This window comes from Perognathus longimembris, chromosome 3, assembly GCF_023159225.1.
Source record: "Perognathus longimembris pacificus isolate PPM17 chromosome 3, ASM2315922v1, whole genome shotgun sequence".
Lineage (NCBI taxonomy): Eukaryota > Metazoa > Chordata > Mammalia > Rodentia > Heteromyidae > Perognathus > Perognathus longimembris.
Genome location: NC_063163.1, coordinates 5,972,463 through 5,996,214, shown reverse-complemented (window position 1 = coordinate 5,996,214; position 23,752 = coordinate 5,972,463). Strand labels below are relative to the sequence as shown.

Sequence of the window (23,752 nt, the reverse complement as noted above, 5' to 3'; positions counted from 1 at the left end):
AATTTATCATCCCTTTTGTATAATCACAAATGGGTGGATTTTCAGGGAAAGCCAAAGGAAAAGTTATATTTTTAAAGGAACCCTATTTAGATACTTGTGTGTGTATCAGTGGGCAGTTTTTAGTATGGCGGTGGTTTATTTAAATACATTTATTTCCTATAAAATATCTTCTATTCTCCCAGGTTTACTAATACTCTGTTGCTTTGTCTTTAAAGAAACCTCTACTTCCATTTGAATGGATCCTTTAATTCTTGACCAAATAAACATTATAACACCATTTTCTGAGCATTTTAAATCTTACCCATTTAAAACTTTATACTCCTTGTTTTAGAGGTTACCGTGTGTTCCTGTTCTTCTGAGGTATCAGCCAAGTTTGTTCTACATGCAGTACAGCTTGTGAAGCAAAGAGCATATCGAAGCCATGAATTCTACAAGTTCTGTTCCCTTCCAGAAAAAGGAACACTGACTGAAGCTTTCCCTGTCTTAGTAAGTTTAATTCACAGATTGAAATCCCAAGTACTTTCTTTGCCTTTTTGACATGAGCTAAGACTAACAAATGCAGTCGGAAGACAGGTAAACTAATTAGATTACTACAATGAACTCTGAATGGGTTCTGCTTCTGTTTTGAAGTGCTGGGGTTTGAAGTGAGGCCCTTACGCATAATAGGCCTGCACTATTATCACTGAACTCTATCCTCTGCCACTGTTTCTTTTTTATCTCAAACAGTTCAGTCAATGAATAATGCTAATCTAATTGGCACTTCATAATTTGGACTTCAGTTTACATCTCCTCATTTCTTTATGTGGTAGACTGTTACTCTTCTGTGAAACTTTATGACAGATCACTTAAGTCATTTTACTAATGCTCTGTGGAGAATCTGTGAGCTGAAGCAAACCACCTCACAATGAGGCACCCAGCCCTCCCTCCATACATGGAGGAGTAGATGTTTTGAGATGCTGTCTATTCTTACTACTTTGCTTCTCTGGTTAATTATATAATCTTCTCAGGTCTCTCATAATCCCTTAGTTGTATTTTAAATCTTTGCATTAATAATTCATCTTTTTAAACTTGCTGATGGAAAGTTTTCTAGAAAACTTAAAGTAATCTCCTTTTTTAATTTTTATGTATTTATTTATTTGCCAGTCCTAGGGCTTGAACTCTGGGCCTATGCACTGTCCCTGAGCTTTTGTACTCAAGGCTAGCACTCTACCACTTTAGCCACAGCTCTACTTCTAGCTTTTTGTAATGGAGATAAGAACCTCACAGATTTTCCTGCCTGGGCTGACTTCAAATCGTAACCCTTGGATCTCAGCCTCCTGAGTAGCTAGGATTACAGTACCCAGTTTGTTATTTTTTAACAGAAAGAAAAATGCCAGTGACCATAATTTCATTCCACTTCAGTTCCCAGGCAGCTCTCAGCCTTCGTGAATAAGTTTTACAAACTTACCATCTTTTCTCAATTTTTTTGGTTATACTTTTCCCCATGGCTTTCAAACGCTGCCTCACACCTTTTCTAGTGAAGTAGAATCTTTAGTTAATAACTGTCTTTAAATTGCCTGCACCCACTTATACAAATTGGATTTGTTTAATTCTTAGCACAAATGAGAAAAGTTCTGAGTTCTCTTAAAAAGAATTGCACTGACATTTATATTTTGCAGTTTGAGGAAAAACTTAAAAAGTGACTCATATATTATATGTGTAATATATTACAACTTATATAATGTATTCTTATTTTTATCCGCAGGGTGGGAAAGCAATTGAGTTTTGCATAGCTCGTTGGTGGGCAAGTCTCAGTGATGTCAATATTGACTATACAATTTCTTTCCATGGCATAGTGTGTACTGCTCCGCAGTTAAACATTGTAAGTTTTTGCACCTTCTTTGCTGCCATTTTTGTTTCTGTGAAAAAAGAATTGTATTGTCGAGGTTTTACCTTTCATTAGATAATCTGAATGTGAAAGTAAGAATACTGAAATACATTGCATCTATGAATGAAGATGACAAAATAAAACTCACTGAAAGCTGTTAAATGATGCGAGTGACAGGGAGACTATGACTTTGAGAGGACAGTGATTAAAGTATTGTTTACATGTGAGTCAAGCACCATGGTGAAACTCCTTTGAACAGTTCAGATGCACTTCAAAATATGAATGACAGGCATGTAAAACAGGTCTTGTCAAAGGTAGAGGGTATTAATGGCAGAGGGAGCAGGAGAGGCAAACAAAGTAAAGGAGGGCGAAGTTTTGATTGAATTTAGGTGTATCTGTGAAACTAGAACAGTGAAGCTTAAGACTGGGTTAGGAAGTAGAAGAGTGATATAGGATGAGTCTGATCAAGGTACATTGTATGGACATGTCAAAATTAAACCCACTTGTGTAGCACATGGATGTAATTTTTTAATGTGGGGCAAACTTTATATTAGATACATTTAGTTTAGATTGTACTGTTAAGGTATGAAGAATCAACTTGTTAAATATCCTTTACAGCATGCATCAGAAGGAATCAACCGTTTTGATGTTCAGTCCTCCTTGAAATATGAAGATCTGGCACCCTGCATAACTTTGAAGAGCTGGGTCCAGACACTACGGTACTGTTCTTTGTTTTAAGGGCTACAGATACTGTGTGGTAATGAGAACGATTGAATCCTTGCGGATCTCTTGAGATGCAGCCCGGCCATGTCTCTGGTCTTGCTCTTCACCTGCCTGGCAAGGTTTAGGGCAGAAGAAAATAGCTGTTCCTATCATGGCTACTTCGGATCAATTATCAGTAGCCTTTTTATTTCATTCTTTTTTTTTTTTTCTAATGACAATTGTGGGGCTTGAACTCGGGGACTGGGCATTGTCCCTGAATTTTTTGGCTCAAGGCTAGTACTCTACCACTTTGAGCCACAGCACCACTTTCCCATTTTCTGGTGGTAATTGGAGATGAGAGTCTCACACACTTTGCTGCCCAGGCTGGCTTTGAACAGTGATCTTTAGATCTCAGCCTCCTGAGTAGCTAGCATTACAGACATGAGCCATCGCCACCTGGCTTTTTATTCCTTGACATGAAATAACTAACAAGTTAAGCTTCTCTGATTTTATTTTATGAGTCTTTTGCCAAACATTTTCAGAAATTGCAGTAGTGCCTAATCTTACCTTAGTGAATGGGAGAAGCTTAAGTAGTGTACTGTTTGTGCCCAGCAACACCTGTTATGAACAGGTGTTATGAGCAGGGCACCTGCCTCACGTTTCCACAGTTCTCCCAGTCTCAGAGTTCTCCTTTTGAATGTCTGTAGTTTAATAATTTGCTTTAATGAACATCAAAAAGGTTCAGTGCTCTTCTCAGGGTCAGGAAAACTGGGCATCAGCCTAGCATTTGGAGAACAGCAGCTGTACTGGTTATGGCTTGAGCCATGTCTATGTTAAGCCACGTTTGAAATAGAGGATACAAATCAAAATGTACCTTCAATGCTGTTGGTGGCAGTCACCCTACTATTAATAGCTCAGGATGTGCTGAGAGCCAGTGGCAGTGTTTTGATCATGATGACTTTCTTTGCAGTTTTTTTGTCTTTTTGCAAAATTTTAGACTATATTGCTCTGATTCAAGGAAGAAAAATTACATGCTGGTGATTAAAATACAAAGTATACTGACAAGGTTTTCAAGAATGTTGATGTGTCACTTTATATAATACGTTATAGATTTTGTTTCTTAAGAGTTTTAAGTCTCGTTAAATGGATTATTGAATCAAATGATTTTGCAATTGCCTTCTTATAGCCCAGTAAGTGCAAAAACAAAACCTTTAGGAACAAGAGATGTCTTGCCAAATAATCGTCAGCTTTATGAGATGGTCCTGACATATAACTTTCATCAAGTAAGTATTTGCCTAATAAAGTATACCTACACCTTGAATGTTGCATTTTATGAATAATCAAAAGTAGAAGGACATACTACATTGTATCTATGAAATAAAATCAAGTTGTTAACCCTCACTAATTAGAATGATTCTTAGGAAATTATGGTTAATTAAGTACCACTCCGCTGTGATGTCTGTGTAGTTTAGTGATGACCTGGCCTCTCAGCCTCGATTTTGATAAGCATTGTTACACATCTACCATTGCCTCCTGAGCAGGGCATCGTGAAATGATTCAGAGATACCACATCCCTGCTGGTAACAATGCTAAGCCTGATAACACTTGCTCCTTATAGAATGAACAGTTAAAGTAGTTGGAAATAAGGTACCCAAATAATGGGACCAAAGAGGTATTTTTGTTTTTTTTTTTTTTTAGGATCAGTGAGCATTCAATAAAACAATTATTGAAATACAATATGGATTTGCTTTTAGTGTTAAGGAAACAAGAGATTAAATTTCAGTTTTATAAAGCATATACTCAATAACATACATTGCTTTATTAATATAAAGCTATTATATATCACTTGGCTTATATCTTTAAACGTTTCTAAAAGATAAAGTGCATTTAATGAGTGCCAAAATAGTCTTCATTTGACATTTTTTGCAGTGTTTTGAATATTTTATAACAAAAACCTTATGCCTATAATCAAGCTAATCTATATTAGAAATCATGTACAAACACATCAATAATCAATTTTACTGTTTTATAGCCCAAGAGTGGAGAAGTAACTCCAAGTTGCCCACTGCTTTGTGAATTGTTATATGAATCAGAATTTGACAGCCAACTATGGATTATTTTTGACCAGAACAAAAGGCAAATGGGTTCAGGCGATGCCTATCCACACCAGGTATAAAGTTTGCAGTGAAATTTTCAGTTAAAAGAAACCTGTTTCATGAGCTGATTAATTCCTGATTTCTTATGCTGATAAAATTTTTAAAAGATTGTAATGTTTCATTTAGTCCTTTCACCAACTACAAGATGCTTTCTTGATGTAGTTATTGAATAGCAGACTGTTGTCATCATGTAGTGGAAGACAGAACAGTGCTTCTAAGACACTAGCAAGCAGAGCTTTAAGTGTATGTATGTGTGCTGGGGATTAAACCCAGGCCCGTGGACATCCTAAGAAATAAGTACTCTGCGTCTGAGCTGCACTACCAGCTCAGTGTGGATGTTTGTTGTAGTTCTACCTGTCTGCAGGTGGTGAGAAATCCCCTGAAGTATATTAGCACCTTGACTCCATCTCAGAGCTGAATGCAATAAAGCATATAGTAAGTGCTCACGGTTGCGCACTCTGTATTGAGTACTTGCTACCTGCTTTGTTTTGGGCTGTTAGATTGAAGGAGAAAAGATCTTTTAGTTATATAACCTAGAGAAATTTAATCTATGATTGAAATTTTATGTGGAGAAATGAGCATAGCATTTACAATTGTACACTGAATCATGAAAATAATTTGTGGAGTTTTTTTAGTCTTTCAAGGAATGATAATACCTATTTCCTCAAAGCAAGCAGCAGTTTTATCAGTATAGTACATTACTGTAGTGCCATTACTTGATACTTTTTAAACCTTCTCAGAAGAAACTTACACAGAGTTCAGCATTCATCTTCATAAGCATAGAGAAGCAAAGTAGCTTTCTTCCTGTTGATTGTTACTAGTTTTCCTGCTTGCATTAAAGGGGTGACCTTTTGATTATAAGGTAACAATTTCCAACGTTCAACATGGATTGATATATAATGTCTATTTGTTATGGATATTATACGATCCCTTTGAGAACCCATGTACAAAAAGTCACTGTAGGTGATGGAGCAGACACCGATTATGCAGTAATGTGAGAATAATTTGCTGTGGGCAAAAGGAGGGCCTTGGACTCAAACCTGACCTCAACTCCCTTGCATTTCACTCTCTGTGTCCTTGGGCACGGCACCTGGTTTCCCTGATCTCTGCCCTCAAGGACACTAGGCACCTAGGGTGTAGAAACCCATCTGAGGAGTGGCACCCTGTCCCTCATGCCCTGTCAGCAGTCTGCAAATGGAATTGTTCCCCTTTTTCCCCCTTTCATTGTACTTAGCTAAACTTACATTTCCCAAATGTTGTCTTTCTTTTTTAGTATTCTTTGAAATTGGAGAAAGGAGATTATACAATTCGACTACAGATTCGTCATGAGCAAATCAGTGATTTGGAGCGTCTTAAAGATCTTCCATTTATTGTTTCTCATAGGTTGTCTAATACCTTGAGCTTAGATATTCACGAAAATCATAGCCTTGCACTTCTAGGAAAGAAGAAAGCAAACAATTTGACATTGCCACCTAAATATAACCAGCCATTCTTTGTTACTTCCTTACCTGATGATAAGTAAGTGATGACATTACTGATATAGAATGCCTATTTTACATACTGTAGTCTTTGTATTGTGAATTCATTAGGCCAGATTTATAGTAGACTGTCATTAATCATTTCAAGTTATTCCTCCATTTGATTTTGAAATCTTAGCCATGGAAATTATTTCAGTTCAGAATTGTTGTGATGTTTTCCCTTAATTATCTTTGTGAAACTATCTCTTGTTGCTTTTTTCCCCTCTCTAATTCTCTTACTAGAGTACCTAAAGGGGCAGGGCCTGGATGCTACCTGGCAGGATCCTTAACGCTGTCAAAGACTGAACTTGGCAAGAAAGCTGTAAGTATTACGTATTTTACACTCAGAGTACCCATTCCAAAATCTCTGTTTGTTTGAAGATGTTTCCAAATGGGCAAATGAAGCTATTCCTAGGTGGAGGAAAACAATTTTAATCTTTTTCTTTTTTTCCCTTGAGTTACTAGTGAAGGTAAATTAATACTTGGGCTGCCTTTTAAAGTGTGTTGTCATTTTAAAATATTATTATTTGTTTTTTACAAGTCTACATATTCATGCCCTGAATCTATACACCTCAGTGGCTAATGTGCTTGAGCTTCCTATGAAGTGAGTAGATCCAAGTCCTACTCGGCTTAAGTAAATGGGATATTTAAAATTAGAGCATGTTACAGGATTTTGACCAAAGCAGTGTCATAGTTAGGGGAAAAATCTCTTGAGCTGTTTCTAAAACCCAACCAGAACAACTGTTACTAATGAGCAACATTTTTCACATTTGTACATACTTACTAGAATCTTGCGTAATTGTATAAATAAATAGGAGGTATTCCTTTTGACGTTGCCTTTAAAATTTTTGAAATTCTGCTTTTTGTTAAAAACATTTTTCTGATTTTAAGTTTATAGAAGTAAATGTTACAGCTTTATAGGTACAACTTTTTTCCATCTGTGTTTTCGTTGCAAATTCATTATGAGAACAGTGTTTACATAGCTGTCACTTTTTATTGTGGTATCACAACTCAGTACCAGTAAAAGTTGTCATTCTTACAGTTTTGCATTTCTGTTTTGCATCAGTTCATACAAAGCTGAATGAATCTACTTCATAATGCTGAAATCTATAAGTGCTATTATCAAAATGAGATAGATGATCTCATACATCCTGAAAATTACATTTGCACTGTGGAACCAAGGTCATCTGTTGGCTAATTGAAGCATAATTTGAGGATTTTCTCTTAGAAAAATTGTTTCCCTTGATGTTTCTTGGATCTCAATTTAAACATTTATATTTTAGTGTAATTTGAGGTAAATCAGTACTTAATACTGGACACATGTATGATTTTCGAAATCCTGGTGGTCTTTCTTTTTTTTTTAAGACTTACTTCATGGAAAGTATAACTATGAGGCTTCAGTTGTGAATTTTTCATACAGATGACTTTTAAAAATTAACTCCTTTGAAAGAGTGTTTCCTGGCTGTACTGTTTCAGAGTCAGTTGTGAAATTAAAGTACTTAAGTGTGGGATTGGCTGTAGTTAGAAAGGTAGACATATTAAGAAAAGAGCAGGGATGTTAAGCACTTGACTTAGTTAACAGTTTTCGTTGCATAGTTTTGTTAGCCTGTCCTCAGTAGTTTTATACTACTTACATTTTTGATAGTAACTTCACAATAACCCTAAGTGTTTCTTACACATAGGGCTCATGTGATGGTTATAAAATTCTGTTAAGTCAGACTCTGCAGACTGTCAGCTAAATTTAATTCTTTTAAAACGTTTTCATAACTAATGGAGCTTGGTTACTAAACACTTGAATACATTTTCATTTTAAACACATATGGCAATGTTTCATTCTATAAGAACATGCCATATTTGATCACAGACCCGACTATTCTGTATACTGTGACACATTCAGGCAGCGTGTAGATTGGAGGAAAGTTAGACAGAGGTGGTGTCTCCATCCTGTGTAGATTGTGCATGTTTTCTTACAGAATGTCGTTCTAACTCCCAGGGCCAGTCTGCAGCAAAACGACAAGGAAAATTTAAAAAGGTACTGATTGTCAGTTTTTAAAAACCATATCTTAAAGCCTTATTTACATAATAAACTTTCTGTCGCTATTATAAATCTTTAAAAGAAAAAAGAACAAACTTTCCCTTAGTTTCCTTTGTTTACATTCTATAGTATAGTGCTATTAGCTATTTCTACAAGCTTTTCTAAAGGTTTTTTTCAACCATAAATTGATGGAAGACCCCCTATTTTTCCTGTGTTATATAGAAAAAATTTAATGCTGTTCATCTCTTGCTCCAGATAAAATATTAAGTAATCAATTTTAAAACTTTGAATATCTATCTATGGTCCCATAAAGAGAACTGTATGATAATTTAGCCACAGAAGCAAAGCAATTAAAATCCAGAAGTATTTTTAAATTAGATGATTTTATTAATAAAGTATTTTATCCATTTGAAGAGAAGCTTATTCTCTGCTCTTGTATCTGTCCTAGTTCTGAGAAGACTGAGACAAAAGAGAGAAAACATTAGAGAGAACAGGAACAGTAATAAAACCTGCTGCAGGAGCACAGACAGATTTTAAGAACTGGGATGGACTGCTAGACTTCTTTGCAGCTTTATTAAGCAGTCTTTATTGACTGCTGTAGCCAAGTTTAACTCAAAACAGAAAACTGATAATTTTAAGTACATTGTAGAGGAAGGGACACATATTTCAGGAAACTCACTGGCTATCTGGTGAGGACATCTGCTTGACATCATTAAGCATTTCAGTGACATAAACGTGTTTTATTTTGTTTTGTTTTTGTTAGTCATAAAGCCTGACCTCAGGGCTCTGGCACTATCCCTGAGCTCTTTTTGCTCAAGGCTGGCACTCTACCACTTTGAGCCCCAGGGGTTAATTGGAGATAAGAGTCTCATGGGGACTTTTCTGCTTGGGCTGGCTTCAAACCACAATCCTCAGATCTCAGCCTCCTGAGTAGCTAGGATTACAGATGTGAGCCACCGGCACCCAACCTAATGTTTCCTGATACATAGTGATAATTCTCTGGGTATGCTGTATTATAGTAAGTAAAATACATTTTTATATAAGCAAATGTCCACCTCACTGTTTAATGATAAGCACTCTTTCCTCAAACAAAATATACCACTAGGAATCATCTTCCCAGATACAGGACTAACGACTAGTATTTCTCAGCTGGGTGTTTTGACCCATTTGCAGCCATGAAAACTCATTGAATAGGACATAGTTAATGTTCAGAAAATTGTATTTTATTTTAGTATCCATGTGTTTAGTGTCCTTGGGGTATTGTGAAAGTAGTTTGAAAGTCACGGCTTGGAGAAAAGGGTAATGGTATTCTAGGAACTCATTAAAAAATGTCCTCCTGTAGTTTTGCTGGATTTTGTTTGGATTATGTTGTGTGAGTTAGGAAGCGGTAGATGAATAAGGTTATAACTAGATGGTTGCTAGTAAAGTTTTGTATGAAGAACTCAGCAACTAGAGTTACCTTTAACTTTTCTGGCAGCTAGAATTATCTCTGCCCATTCCTTCCTATTTCTAGCGCAAGTGCACAAAAGCTGTTAAAAGAATGAACAGGGTAGGCAAGTTACAAAGAAAAATGTGTGTGTGTGTAACTGAAAAGTTACTTCTTGACAGATCATAAATAGCACTCAAATATGGTCTTAATCATTAAAGTCATTCAGTTTGTGTAAAATTTTTGAATTTAGAGTTACTAGTAACTTAAAAACGAAGGAAATTGTAACCAGAATGTAAATGATGATGCATTAGGCTTCCCAAAGAATTTTTACTGGTTGGGTGGGTGAGTTTAACCTTGTAAATAATATGATTCCATTTGGACACTTGAAATACTTTGTGAATAGCTAGAGAAAGTTTTCAACTTACTGCTTGGTATCTTGACAACTCTTTTTTTATTTTGGCACTAATGATTCTTTTTGACTTTCTAAACCATAATCAAGATTTTTCCAGCTTTAAGGTACAGATGATTTCCACGAAACTGACCCTGCATTAAGTCCTTGAGAAGTGAGCTGAGAAAACACCTGTTGAACAAAGAGCATTTCTTCAAGTGGCAAATGAAAGCCACTACTCCATTTTTTTCCTTTTACACTACTGGGGATTGACCTCATGGCCTCAGGCTTGGTAGGCAAGCATTTTACTACTTGAGCCATGTCCCCAGTTTTCACTTCTCTTTTGATTACATTTAAAATTTTTAATTTAATTTAAATTTTAATAATAAAAAATTACTGTCCTAAAACATTTTATAAGATAGTTACACTTGCAGTTGTTCTGATTATTAGAACTTGAATATTTTTCTAAAATAATTCATCATAATCTTCTGTATTGTTGATAGTTTAAGCTTGCTATGATAGAATCTCTTTTTAGAAGTTTGATTAACATTAATTATACAGAGATTTTATTGAAAAAACTATGCACATGTATAATGTACTTTAATAAGATGCTCCCCCATCTTTATTATTCCTGTCTCTGTAGGTCTTTGTTAGTTTTAAACTCACTTCTATTTTCTGCCTCTGTACTAAAGCAGTAATAGCCAATGCCTTACCTTTGACAGTCAGGAGAGAGAATTGCCTCACAACACATAGGCTCCCTAGCCTGGGAAACTAAGGAAAGGCACATTGCTGTTAGAATGAATGGAGACGGCCAGGCAAGTGTCATTCACATTCTAACATGCTAGGTAATGAACAGTCGGATTCCAAAGGGAACAGTGCTGTATTCATAGAAAGTAAAGAACAGAGGGTGCTTAGACCTGTACTTTCTACTTCTAGGTAGTTGCCTGTGCTGAACACAGGACAGTGAAACGGTCTGTTACAGAAAGAACGGGTTCTAAGTTTGAGGCTCGTGTTCAAGCACCTTTGCTTTTGCTCAGGGCAGTGCCCCCCAGGAGAGTGATGATCTTCAAGGAGTAGAAAAAGGACAGGTGGCAAAGTCCTGAAAGAATGAGCCCAAGCAGTAAACCTGTTTCCCAGCAGTCGTGTGTCTGGTAGAAGCCCCTGGTGGCATGCTTAGGCTCCGGGGTGGGGGTGGGGCCACGGGAGCGCGGGGCACAGCAGCGATGAGGTGTGTATGGGTTTGGATGGATAGCGCACAGCGAAGTGAATTTCTATGTCTTAATCATGATAAAGAGATGATACTATTTGTGTTGAAACCTTATTCCTCTTATTTGCTACTATGTCATCTTAAAACCCAAAATCTATTTTGAGAATATTGTTGACATGAATGTATTGATGCACACCTAAAAATCACACCTGGGGAGTCCGGTGTGGCAGTGCTGACACCCTGGACTGAACTTGCATGAAGTTTTCCTAACACACTCTGTTGAAAGCAGTGACTGTCCTTTGGTAAAGTAGTTTGTTCCAATTTAGACCAATTAAAAGGAATATAAGATTTTTAAGGTCTGGGACCATGGCTTAGTGGTAGAGTGTTTGACTAGCATGCACGAGGCCCTAGGTTCAATTCCTCAGTACCACAGAAACAGAAAAGGCCAGAAGTGGCGCTGTGGCTTAAGTAGTAGAGTGCTAGCCTTGAGCAAAAGAAAAGAAGCTCAGGGACTGTGCCCAGGCCCTGAGTTCAAGACCCAGAATTGGCGCGTGTGTGCGCGCATGTACGCACAGAAGCACGCGACTTTTAAATACAAACCTAAATGTGGAATTTGAGGAAACTGACTTAATAATACTTTAAAGACAGCAAGGCATTGTGACAAAGCAAAGCTAACAAGTCGTAAAGTGACTTCATTTCCAAATATTGCACTGCAATTTGTATATTTTGCCGTATTCCATCAAACCCTCCTTACTGTGGCCAGTATTCATGTTCCAAGTTCAGGATTTTTCACTTCCTCATCTTCAACTGCAGACGCTCAGTCTGCCCCAGATAGGCTCCTTCCTCCTCTGTTGAGTTAGATCATTCAAGTTTATTTATAGTCCTGCCTAAGTTCCTTTACCTCTCTGAAACCACTTTCCTTGCATTGGTGCCTGTACTTGACCTCAGAGTCACACTCTCTATCCTTCTCTTTTTTTTTATATCCTTCGTGCCGTATATGTAACTGTGTAACAAATGCTGACATGTTTGTCTTACTTCTCCAGTTAGAATAGTGTCTGTGAAGGTGGAGAGGCTTTGGCCTGTGGGGAAGCCGCCAATTCCACACAGGAATAAATTTATTCCTAGAGTTTTCCTAAAACCAGGACGCTTGCTTATTTAGTTTTCAGTTATCCTTCCCTCACTCCCTGCCCAGATTTAAAGGTAGATTCAAAGAAATTTCCTTAGTCTGTCCAGTAAAGCTAAGAATACTAAGTCCACTCAAATGGAGTGTGTTTAAAATCAAATTTGTTCTCATCTTCTTTATTGAAAGGAGCTATTTAGAGAGCTTCAGGACTTTAGGAGCAAACTACAGTGACTTTTATTTGTTGGTTGGTTTTGTTTCATGAACCTCTGAATCTGGAAGACAATGTAACACATCAGGCTCAGCCCCCTTTACGTGATGTTCAGTGGTTGAAGATGATTTTCAAGTCAAATTAAGAATCTCTTCTCACATTCTGTAGGATGTAATCCCTGTCCATTACTACCTAATACCTCCACCAACGAAGACTAAGAATGGCAGCAAAGACAAAGACAAAGATTCAGAGAAAGAGAAAGATTTGAAAGAGGAGTTTACTGAAGCATTGCGAGATCTTAAAATTCAGTGGATGACAAAGTAGGTTAACCTTCTGAACCTTCAGTGTCGTTTCCTCAACTGTGGTAATACTGTGTACATATGCATAGACTATATTCAAAACTATTAATGGCAGATGTTGGGGTCACAAGTGTTTTGAATTTTTCTTACATTCGGGTGCTTTGAATTTTTCTTACGTGTATTTTTCTATCTTTATAAGAAAATAATTTAAAATTTTATTTTTATCCCATTCTAATTTGCTTCTGATGATACTTTTTTTTTTTGGAGAATATACAAAAGAAAAGTAGCTTCCTTAGCATGCAAACATAGTCGTTTTTCCCCGAGTTTGCGTCTGTAGCTGTGTATGGTACGTCACAGTCCAGTCATTTGGGTCTGAGCGCATCGTGTCATGCGTGTCACTGGGTACTGATGAACGGCCATGGGTTCCTATGTTGTGAGGAAGGTAGTAAGCACATCAGGACCTCCTCTTCCCGGGCGAGACTGCTGACTTAGCCATGGTAGGAGAACTGGTGAACCAAAAATAAAGTGAAAGGGAAAATATCAGAAACCAACCCAAAGACATCAATAAAAATATTAAAATGAAAGTAAGAAAATAATTCCATTCACAAAAGGTCCAAAAGAAAATATGTAGGAATAAATGTAAGCCAAAAAATGTGACATAGTCTGCTATAAAACACTATTGAAAGAAATTAAAAGAGAGCCAAGTAGTGGAAAAAATATCCTATGTTCATGGGTTTAATTGTGTTACAGCATTTCCCCATCAGAGTCCTTTCGGACTTCCATATAAACACTGATTTTACAATTGGTATGGAATGACAGGAGGTCCAAAGTAGCCAAACCATCTTGAAAAGGAACAAAGTTGGTCTCGAGCCCTGGTTTCAGAGTGACTATGAAACAACAGTAAACAAGACAGTGGTGTGCTGCAAAGGATAAGGAATGTAGATGAATGAAATAGGGAAGAGTCTAGAAAGAAAACTGTCTGTAGTCAGCTGACTTTTGACAAGGGCATCAAGACCAAGACCATTTAATAAGGAAAAATAGTCTAATAGTCTTTAGTCAAGGGTTTGGGGATAAGTACACGGCCATAGGAAAAGAATGAAGTTAGACCTGCTTTATATCATCTGTACAGATTAAGTGCTCATTTTAATAGCTAAGTTATATCATAGTAGTACATAGCAATTTATGACTTTGGATTGGGCGCAGCATTCTTAGTTAAGAAAGCAAAAGGAGGGCTGGGGATATGGCCTAGTGGCAAGAGAGCTTGCCTCATATACATGAGGCCCTGGGTTCGATTCCCCAGCACCACATATACAGAAAACAGCCAGAAGTGTCGCTGTGGCTCAAGTGGCAGAGTGCTAGCCTTGAGCAAAAGGAAGCCAGGGACAGTGTTCAGGCCCTGAGTCCAAGGCCCAGGACTGGCAAAAAAAAAAAAAAAAAAAAAAGAAAGCAAAAGGAGGGCTGGGGATATAGCCTAGTGGCAAGAGTGCCTGCCTCGGATACACGAGGCCCTAGGTTCGATTCCCCAGCACCGCATATACAGAAAACGGCCAGAAGCGGCGCTGTGGCTCAAGTGGCAGAGTGCTAGCCTTGAGCGGGAAGAAGCCAGGGACAGTGCTCAGGCCCTGAGTCCAAGGCCCAGGACTGGCCAAAAAAAAAAGAAAAGAAAAGCAAAAGGAAAAGTAACTTGGACTTCTCAAAATTAAAGAACTTTTGTGCTTCAAAGTATGGTATCATTCCTGTAATCCTAGGCACTTGGGAGGCTGAGCAAGGCCAGCAAGCAGAAAAGTCTGAGCGACTCCATTTCAATGGAAGAAGCTGGGCATGGTGTTATATGCCTATCTTCCCAGCTACGCTAAGGAACCTAAAAGATACTGATTGTAGTCCAAGCGCACACCCGAACTAGAGGCATAACCAGGTCTCAAAATAATCAGACAGATGAGGGTGAGAGGTGTGGCTCAGCAGTACAGAAAAGGAAAGTTATGACTCAGTAGCCACACGGTAATGGCTCCATTTTTTTAAGTGAACGAAGACTGAGTAGACATTTGTCAAAGGAGGCTATGATCCGCTTGTAAACATACGGAAAGGTGCTCAGCGTCCTTGATCCTCAGGACCCCTGTCTAAAGCCATAGTGCGTCATACCCAAAGTGAGGGGATAGCCAGTTGTGGCTAGTGTTTGGAGAAAGCAGAATTCTAAGACACTGCTGATGTGAATATCAAACATTGCAACTTGTTTGGAAAGTCATTTCCTCTGGAAATCGCACTCCCGGTATGGGCAGAAGAAAATACATCTAAGCAGAAACTCGTAAGTGGAAGCTTGCCCACAGCATTATTCATACAGTGGCCAGCAAGGTAGAGACCAAATGTTCATGAGAAACAAACAAAATGTAGTCTATTCACACATCACACCCATGAAAAGGACTGACTTGACTTTAAAACTAGGATGCTAAGTGGAAGTTCCCAGCACAAAGAAGCTACTTATTTCATGATCCTATTCAAAATAGGGAAAGGTACACAGCAGCAGTAAGTTAACAGCTTAGGGTTAGGAAAGCTGGGGATGCTGAGGACAGTTAAAATAAGAAAGAGATTTCTCTGTGTTGATGATAGGTAAGGACTTCTGGGGGCCCTGGCTGGTTCAGCGGGGAGCAGTGCACAGGAGGGAAGGGCCTGCACAGCCAGCACAGCCAGAGGAAGATTGTGATAGAATTCTTACAGTTGACTGGCTGACCCACTGGTCAGCCAGAGTTAGCTCACGCCTGGCTCTTCTACCTGCCTGCTAATACGAGGCGAGCACTTTACCACAAGGCCATATTCCCAGCCCTTGTCTGCTAATATACTAACACCACTTAGCCATAAGTGGGTTGAGATGAGAAATATCTAAGGGTTGTTTTTTTTTCAACCTGCCACCAAATAAGATTTGTTTTTAAAAAGCAAAATAGCGGGGCTGGGGATATGGCCTAGTGGCAAGAGAGCTTGCCTCGTATGCATGAGGCCCTGGGTTCGATTCCCCAGCACCACATATACAGAAAATGGCCAGAAGTGGCGCTGTGGCTCAAGTGGCAGAGTGCTAGCTTTGAGCAAAAAGGAAGCCAGGGACAGTGCTCAAGCCCTGAGTCCAAGGCCCAGGACTGGCCAAAAAAAAAAAAAAAAAGCAAAATAGCAAGTCTTATGTGAAACATTCATGAGCTAATAAATTGATCTGAATGATATTAGAGAATTAAATGAAGTGTATTATTATTCACAAGTCCAGATTAAGTATGGTTTGACAGTTCACAGCTAGGAGGTGAAAATTTAAAAAGAACCATTGCCCCCGATAGGAAATAAATAAAAATAATTAGTAGAGATCCCCTTTTGCAGAATTTTTGAAGTCCTGAAATGCTTTTGTAAAGAACATTCTCCATAATTAAGCTGGAGTAGATTTAAATATAAAATAAATTTTTTAAAAATAATTATTGGAAGGGAAAAAGAGAGGAAAAACAATTTCAATTGTTTGTTTTTTGTGCCAGTCCTGGGCTTGAACTCAGGATCTAAATGCTGTCCCTCAGATTTTGGTCAAGGCTAGTACTTTGCCACTTGAGCCACCATTCCACTTCTGGTTTTTTGGTGATTGTTTGGAGATAAGAATCTCACAGGCTTACCTGCTCCCAGATGCCTTTAAATGGTAATCCTCAGATCTCTGCCTCCTGAGTAGCTAAGATTACAAGCATGAGCCACTGGTTCCTGGCTTGAATTAGTTCTTGGTAGAAAGAACCAGTGTGCATAGTTGCATGAATTCAGTTCCCTTGTTTCCATAACTGTGTTCTTCATGATGTTTCTGTGAATTTGATTATTGTAAGTGAATTTGCCATCAGCGTCCTGTCTTCTGTGGTTATTTACTGTTTGGGTATTCATTTTAATTGTTTCTACCCTAATAATAAGATGTACAGTGTGGAAGAATGGACACTTTTCAACTTCCCTACTGAGGAGCAGGATAGTCTTTTCACTCAACGCTTTAGAATTTTCCTCATGTAGATCTTACAAGTGTATTTTCCTCCTTTTTAATAGAAATGTGGTCTCACATTTAATGTATCTAGTAATACTTGTTCAGCTGTATACATGCCTGTTTTCTTGAATTAGTAATTAAAATAGCTTGATTTGGTTTTCTCGGTGTTCTGGGTATGCATGCCAAGAATGATAACGTTCATCAGTGAGTATACTTACGTTTGTTTTTTTTGGCCAGTCCTGGGGCTTGAACTCAGGGCCTGAGCACTGTCCCTGGCTTCTTTTTGCTCAAGGCTAGCACTCTGCTACTTGAGCCACAGCGCCCCTTCTGGCCGTTTTCTGTATATGTGGTGCGGGGGAATCAAACCCAGGGCCTCATGTATACGAGGCAAGCACTCTTGCCACTAGGCCATATCCCCAGCCCCTATACTTATGTTTTTAAATCATTGTCTTATTTTGTTGACTGGTACTTCTAAACAATGTTAAATAGTTTCTGTTAGAAAATTCTTTTTTAAAAGAAAGTAGTGAATATTTCTCTCTCACCCATGCTCAGGCTGGATTCTAGTGACATTTATAATGAACTGAAAGAAACATACCCTTCTTACCTTCCTCTGTACGTCGCACGGCTTCATCAGTTGGATGCTGAAAAGGTTAGCTTTGATCGCTTCTTTAACCTTACTTTGTTTATAGTAGTGAGGTTTGTAGGAAAGTGCCAATCATCATCACTTAAAGGTCCTGTACAGGGTTTTACCTCTGTAAAGGAAACTCTTAAAAGACTTCCAGAAGCTAGCTGTTGGAGGATACTGTGGTAATTGATTAGTTAGACTCTGTTGATCATAATCTTGTTTATTTTATCTTTACCTTTTTAATGGAAGGGTAAAGAGTTTGTTTCCATCAGCTAGGACTGGATTTGGGGGTAGGGTTCGTAGCTGTTGTTTATTTGTGTCTTCTTGTGGAAGGGAGTAACGCAGCCAGTCACAGTTCTGAAGTCTTCACAATATGCAGACAAGGAGTTAAGGAGGGGTGTCATTTGGATGTTTTCAGCATTTGCTCTCAAGTGTTCAGAAATGCTGGCACGTGGAGAGCTCCCGTGAGGAGGTAGCGTGGAGCCTCTAGGTGGCAGGGGGCGACTGTCCTCATTCAGCAGTTAATGACGGCCATGAAACACTTGTCACATATTCATTTCTTTTTCTCTTCCTTTTTTTGTTTTCCTTTTTTTCCTCCTAGGAACGAATGAAAAGACTGACTGAAATTGTGGAAGCTGCAAATGCTGTTATTTCTCATATAGATCAAACAGCCTTAGCAGTTTACATTGCAATGAAGACTGACCCCCGGCCTGACGCAGCTATTATAAAAAAGTACCTAACCAGTAAATAATCTTTCTTGCATCTCATTTCTTAGTTACTTGTTTAAAAATGAGAGACTGTCTTTTGCTATTGTTACTGAGGGTGTTGTTTTTCCTATCTTCATCATCGGGACTATCAATAGTTGGTTACCTCATCTTAGGAAATTTACAGTAATTTTCTGAAGTCCTTTAAGACTCAGCTGGGGAAGTACTTTGCCTTCTCCACCATTAGGTATTGGTGATGGAGAAGAGAAAGCAACCAAATCGGACCTCAAAGGCCAAGGCTCACATGAGGAGTTTGGGTTGTGAGGTTCCTGAAACATCTGAAACTAGGCGTGAGGAATGACTGGTGTGTCAGTAAGGTCTGAGGAACGGCCACATGAGTGGCCAGGCCTCTGGGACTTAGGAAGAAAGAACATCCCTTCTTCTGTTGGTCCAGCCAGAGTGTGTAAGATAATTGCCTGCCTGGCTACTCTTGGCAGATGAGTCTTTCCAAGAGAGACAAAACGAGCAAGAGCTGGAGGGTAGGAGGCAAATGGCGCCAGTATCACAGCCTCCTGGCGCAGGCTGGCAGTGAGAGGCAGTGCATGGGCTGGGCTGGGACGGGACTGCGGGGGCGAGGAGGGCTGGTCCTCCACGAAGGGCCCTCTCCAGCCCCAGGCACTGTGGGAAGCCACTCCCAGCCGGTAAGGCCGGCTGGACACCTGTTGGTGAATGTTAGCCGTGGCACACACAGCACACAGAGAGCAATGAGCACTCTAATTTGTAAACTCTCAGTGACCTTGCAGGAATGGATTCGTCTCCATTTGCAAATTTGTCAGTGACCTCACCGAATCCAAGGGGCCCAGAACCTGTGAGTGTTCCCGGGTCTTAGGCAGTGTCTTAGCAGCAGATTTTCCACTAGCTAGGTTTCATGTGGGTGAGCTCCTGGAGGAGCCCCAAGCCCCCAGGTTGCTGGGCTGTCATTGCCAGCCCCAGCAGATCCCAGGACGCACACTTCACTCCTGCTCCTGGAGACTCACTCTCACCCCAGACAGGGCCTCCCCGTCATCACTCGGCTTTGGTGTCTTCACAAGCAGCTGCCCTGAGTTGACAAAAAGTCTCAAGTAAGCTTCTCTTAGAGGAATACTTCCCCTTGGCGTGAAGCTGTGGCCATATTTCACTCAACAATGATTACGTGTCCTGTCTGTGCCAGGCAGGGTCCCGGGCACTTGGAATGCATTGGGAGGCTTGCTTTGCCTTCAAAGGGACCGCGGGCACAGATTCCAGAACCTGCTTGCTAAACTTAGTTCTTTTTTCTTTTTTTTTTTTTTTCTTTTTTTTTTTTTGGCCAGTCCTGGTCCTTGGACTCAGGGCCTGAGCACTGTCCCAGGCTTCTTTTTGCTCAAGGCTAGCACTCTGCCACTTGAGCCACAGCGCCACTTCTGGCCGTTTTCTGTATATGTGGTGCTGGGGAATCGAACCCAGGGCCTCATGTATACGAGGCAAGCAGTCTTGCCACTAGGCCATATCCCCAGCCCCTAAACTTAGTTCTTAACTGGAGGGCTATGGCCAAATCTCTGACCTCCGGCCCCCAATTTTCTTTGCAAAATGGAGGTGATTCTTAGTTTCTTACTCATAAGATCGTTTTTGACTACAATGATTTAAGATGCTTAAATGGCACACTCAGAGTAAGCATTGTATTTGTTACTCCGGTTACCTACAAAACCATGCTCATGACTAAAAGAGCCTCTGTCCATTTGTACACGCACATGGTATTTGTAAGAAAGCCATAGATTTAAAAGATGCTGCTCTGGTTAAGGGTAACATAGCTGACAGAATTTAGAGTCAATTAATATTTCAACTCTTGCCTATGATGGCCTTCTGTTTTCAAGTACTGCTAACCTTTGTGTTCAGCGTAGTGGCTCGTGTTTCATTAATAAGAGGGAGTCTTACTTGATATCCATGGATTTACCAAATACCTGCACTGTAGGTTAGGCCACACAAAAAAAACCAAAACCTACATTCATTTAATTTCAGACCAGACAGTCTTTTGAGAGCCATGTTCCTGATGTGTGAACTGTGTTTTGGTTTGGCACCCAGTGATATGGACAAGCAGAAGTCCACCCTGGTAGACGCGCTGTGCCGGAAAGGGTGCGCGCTGGCCGACCACGTGCTCCACGCGCAGGCCCACGACGGGGCGGGCGCCGGGGACGCGGAGGCCAAGGACGAGGACGGAGAGAGCACGTTGGATTCTCTGTCAGAGACGTTTTGGGAAACTACAAAATGGACAGACCTTTTTGACAATAAGGTAACCTGCTTGTTGGAGCACAATTCTTGGTGGCCCCTCACAGACTCCTTTGTGCCTGCTTGCCAAAGAGGACAGGGATAAATGACAGGGACTCGGCTCTGCTCTCAACAGGACCCCTTGTCAGCCCTGGTACTCGTGTGTGGCCAGATTGCTTAAAATGATCGCCGTTATTTTATGTCAGCAAAGGGTGTGTCTGCTCAGCAGTAACCTTGGAAGCATTTTCAGAAAGTAGGTAGTAGCTAATTGGTTAAACCAGATCTGTATACCTGTTTGTTAGGGGAAGAAGGGCTCACACTGATTGGTTTAGATATTATTTCTCCTCCTCAGGACTCCGATATCTAATAAGCTCAATCTCTAGACAACCAGGTTGTGTGTGTGTTGGTGTGTTTGTTTCTTTGTCAGTCTTGAGGCTTGAACTCGGCCTGGGAGCTATCTCTGATGCCTTACTGGACGACATTCTGCATGTTCTAGAGAATAGAAATAAACTATTATGGTTGACAGATGCTGCAGACTAAAAGAGCATGTTTTTGTAGTCTGATTCTTATTTACCATTGTAGTGATTTCTCATCACTCTTTAAGTTTTAGTATCTCTACTCTAATTTTCTTTTTTTAGTCATTATTTATGTCAACTCTGGTGTTTTTTTTGTCTGAAGTAGTATTTTAGAGTGGATTTAAATGGCCAGCCGGTGATTTCTCCTAAGAATAGTTTCCTACCCCCAAGTACATTTCTCCTCCTGTGGAACTGTCAGACCTGTTTGAAGACGCTCTATTCTTTTTAGAAATGTTTAATGTAACATATTCACCGTAGAAGCTATGCTTCAGTTAAAGCCTCATTGCTTCCATTATTAAAAGCTGTATGGCTTACCATGTAAATATTTCATGGATTAATTTTCTCTTTTGTGTCATAGGTTTTGACATTTGCATACAAACATGCACTAGTAAATAAAATGTATGGGAGAGGCCTTAAGTTTGCAACTAAACTTGTGGAAGAAAAACCAACAAAAGAAAACTGGAAGAACTGTATTCAAGTAAGTTCCATTGAAGTCATCACTGCTGAGTGGCCTACCTGTTCACTGCCCGGCAAGGGGTCTGGAGGGAAGCGGGTGTTGTGTTACAGGGTCAGGGCTTACCACTGCCGGGTGGGACTTGAACCAGGTGAGAGGAACCGGAAGCCATGCGTGAGGCACCGTCTGAGAGCCCCGCAACACTGAAGAACGTTTGTCACTCCTGGGTAGGGAACTTCTATCGGCTTCAGATATTTTCAGCAAGAGTAAAATACTTTAGAAGACAGTTTCCTTTAGGAAAGAAACATCCCCTCGAAAATATGCTTCACCTCAGTGGTTTGTGGAGTTTATATTTCATTTTACTCTTAACACGATAGGCTATGTTTATTTGCCATATGTCATATGCAGAAAAATTCTCTAGTTGAGCTGTTTCTGTTAGTTTCTAGTATAAAAACTTATTTTTCCAGAAATTATTTTACATCTCATTGTTTTTGATACAAATAATGGCTTCCTTCCTAAAGTGTGTAAAAAGCAGAAGAGGGTTGATGGTGCTAATTACAGCTGAATTTTGTAGTCAAGAGCAGCCGCCTTTGTGTTTAGTACTACCCTGTGGGTGTGCAAGTGGCTGTGTGTGGCAGTGTAACACATCTGTATGAGCACTCTCTCCTCCCCTGGGGCTGGTAGGAGGGAAGGTGACAGGTGGGTAGACTAATGGTTGTTTCATAGAAGGAAGGTTCCGTATGCTATTACTTTGTTATTACTAAGTATTTGGCTCAGAATTTACCCTGAATAGTGGACCGGGAGGCCTGTGTTCTCCTCTAATCGTACATTATTGCTGTCTTGTAGCTGATGAAATTACTCGGCTGGACCCATTGCGCATCTTTCACTGAAAACTGGCTGCCCATCATGTATCCTCCCGACTACTGTGTGTTCTAAACCGAGATCCAAGACTTTACATTTTGACAAAGAAAGTTTTATAGTGAATGGGTATAAGGAACTTGTGGCATTTTTAGTCTATTGCATGTTTTCATCGCTCTCCAATGCTGACCATTAAAATGATGTGTATTTATCCGAGAATCGGCCGGCTCGTGGCTTGGTCCATGGGAGTCCCGGCCTCTGGCCCGCAGCTGGCGAGGGAGGTGTGGCCCAGCCGCCGGCGCTGCAGCTCTGCCATGTGCATGAGAGGCCCCCAACCGTAACTTTTAACTGCAAACTTGTACATTTTATTTTTTATTTTATAAATGAACAGGGTTTTAAAATGCTTGACTTAGATTTTTTTTTCCAACTGTATGAAGGCCTTAAAAAGCTACGTTAAGTGTAGCTAAAATTATTTATTGGACTGAAAATTAAAACATCACTTCCAGATTTTTTTTTTTTTTTGGCTACACATTTGCATTGTTAAGGGAGAAAAATAAAACAGGCACAAATGGTGGTGCTCCACGGAACAGAACTACTCAGTTTGTTTCATCTTGGGATTATGACAGGCAAGTCTTGTACATTCTCCTCTGAAGTGCACAGTAGAGAATGAATCAGTAATACATGTATAAGTGCCAGACAGCTGAACCTTTATCCGGTATTGTAAAGATGCGCACATGGTATGTTTATTAACGTTGAAATAATGTAAAACACGTGAATAAATGTGCAAAACCACGGTCCCAAAATACCATATGCACTCTGATACCTTAATTTTTTTTTTTTATAAATAATAAAACTGAATACTGAAGCTTCTGAAAGTTGTTCTTAATTTTTCATAAAATCAACTTTGGGGTTGGAACAAAATAATATATTAAATTCCTAGACAAATTAGACATGAGGTAATTTATTTTATAATGTTTCTTTGTAGGCTCGCAATGATTTGAATATAGTTTCAATTCCTATTGTATGATTAACTATTGTGTACATTTAACTTTTTATTTTACCTTTCTGGTTACTCCTGCTTCTCTTACCCTGCCGCCTTTATGAAATACATAGAAATAGACAGTATTAAAAAGCGTATGGCCGCTTGTCTGGTGCCAAACTGTGCGTGGACGTGGTTTTTTCGCCGTCCTTGCTTCGCGCCGGCGCGGCGGGAGGCCCGCCCGCTGTGTGGGGACAGCCCAACGCCCTTCTGAGAAAACGCCCACGTGCACGACCCAGGCGACACCTGACCTCCCCGGTGGCGCTGCCCCGAACCCACGGGCCCCGGGGCTTCCTCGGCCCCTCCT

General features: G+C 39.8%; 1 protein-coding gene across 4 annotated transcripts in view; it reads left to right on the top strand.

The window, feature by feature from the left end:
- The window catches only part of Tpp2 (tripeptidyl peptidase 2), a 62,077-nt gene extending 38,851 nt beyond the window's left edge, over positions 1–23,226 (top strand). The window contains exons 17-30 of one of the 4 annotated variants that reach the window (XM_048341118.1): positions 332–486; positions 1,745–1,861; positions 2,486–2,586; positions 3,756–3,852; positions 4,602–4,739; positions 5,999–6,243; positions 6,486–6,564; positions 8,236–8,274; positions 12,801–12,952; positions 17,463–17,559; positions 18,137–18,267; positions 20,337–20,544; positions 21,453–21,572; positions 22,395–23,226. In XM_048341118.1, the coding sequence (XP_048197075.1) occupies positions 332–486; positions 1,745–1,861; positions 2,486–2,586; positions 3,756–3,852; positions 4,602–4,739; positions 5,999–6,243; positions 6,486–6,564; positions 8,236–8,274; positions 12,801–12,952; positions 17,463–17,559; positions 18,137–18,267; positions 20,337–20,544; positions 21,453–21,572; positions 22,395–22,484 (1,769 nt within the window). In that variant the 3' untranslated portion in view covers positions 22,485–23,226. Of the gene's footprint in view, positions 1–331; positions 487–1,744; positions 1,862–2,485; positions 2,587–3,755; positions 3,853–4,601; positions 4,740–5,998; positions 6,244–6,485; positions 6,565–8,235; positions 8,275–12,800; positions 12,953–17,462; positions 17,560–18,136; positions 18,279–19,287; positions 19,514–20,336; positions 20,545–21,452; positions 21,573–22,394 lie in introns of those variants that run through there. The other 3 variants (XM_048341119.1, XM_048341121.1, XM_048341120.1) reach the window with 3 other exon arrangements.
- Positions 23,227–23,752: the final 526 nt, after the last annotated feature.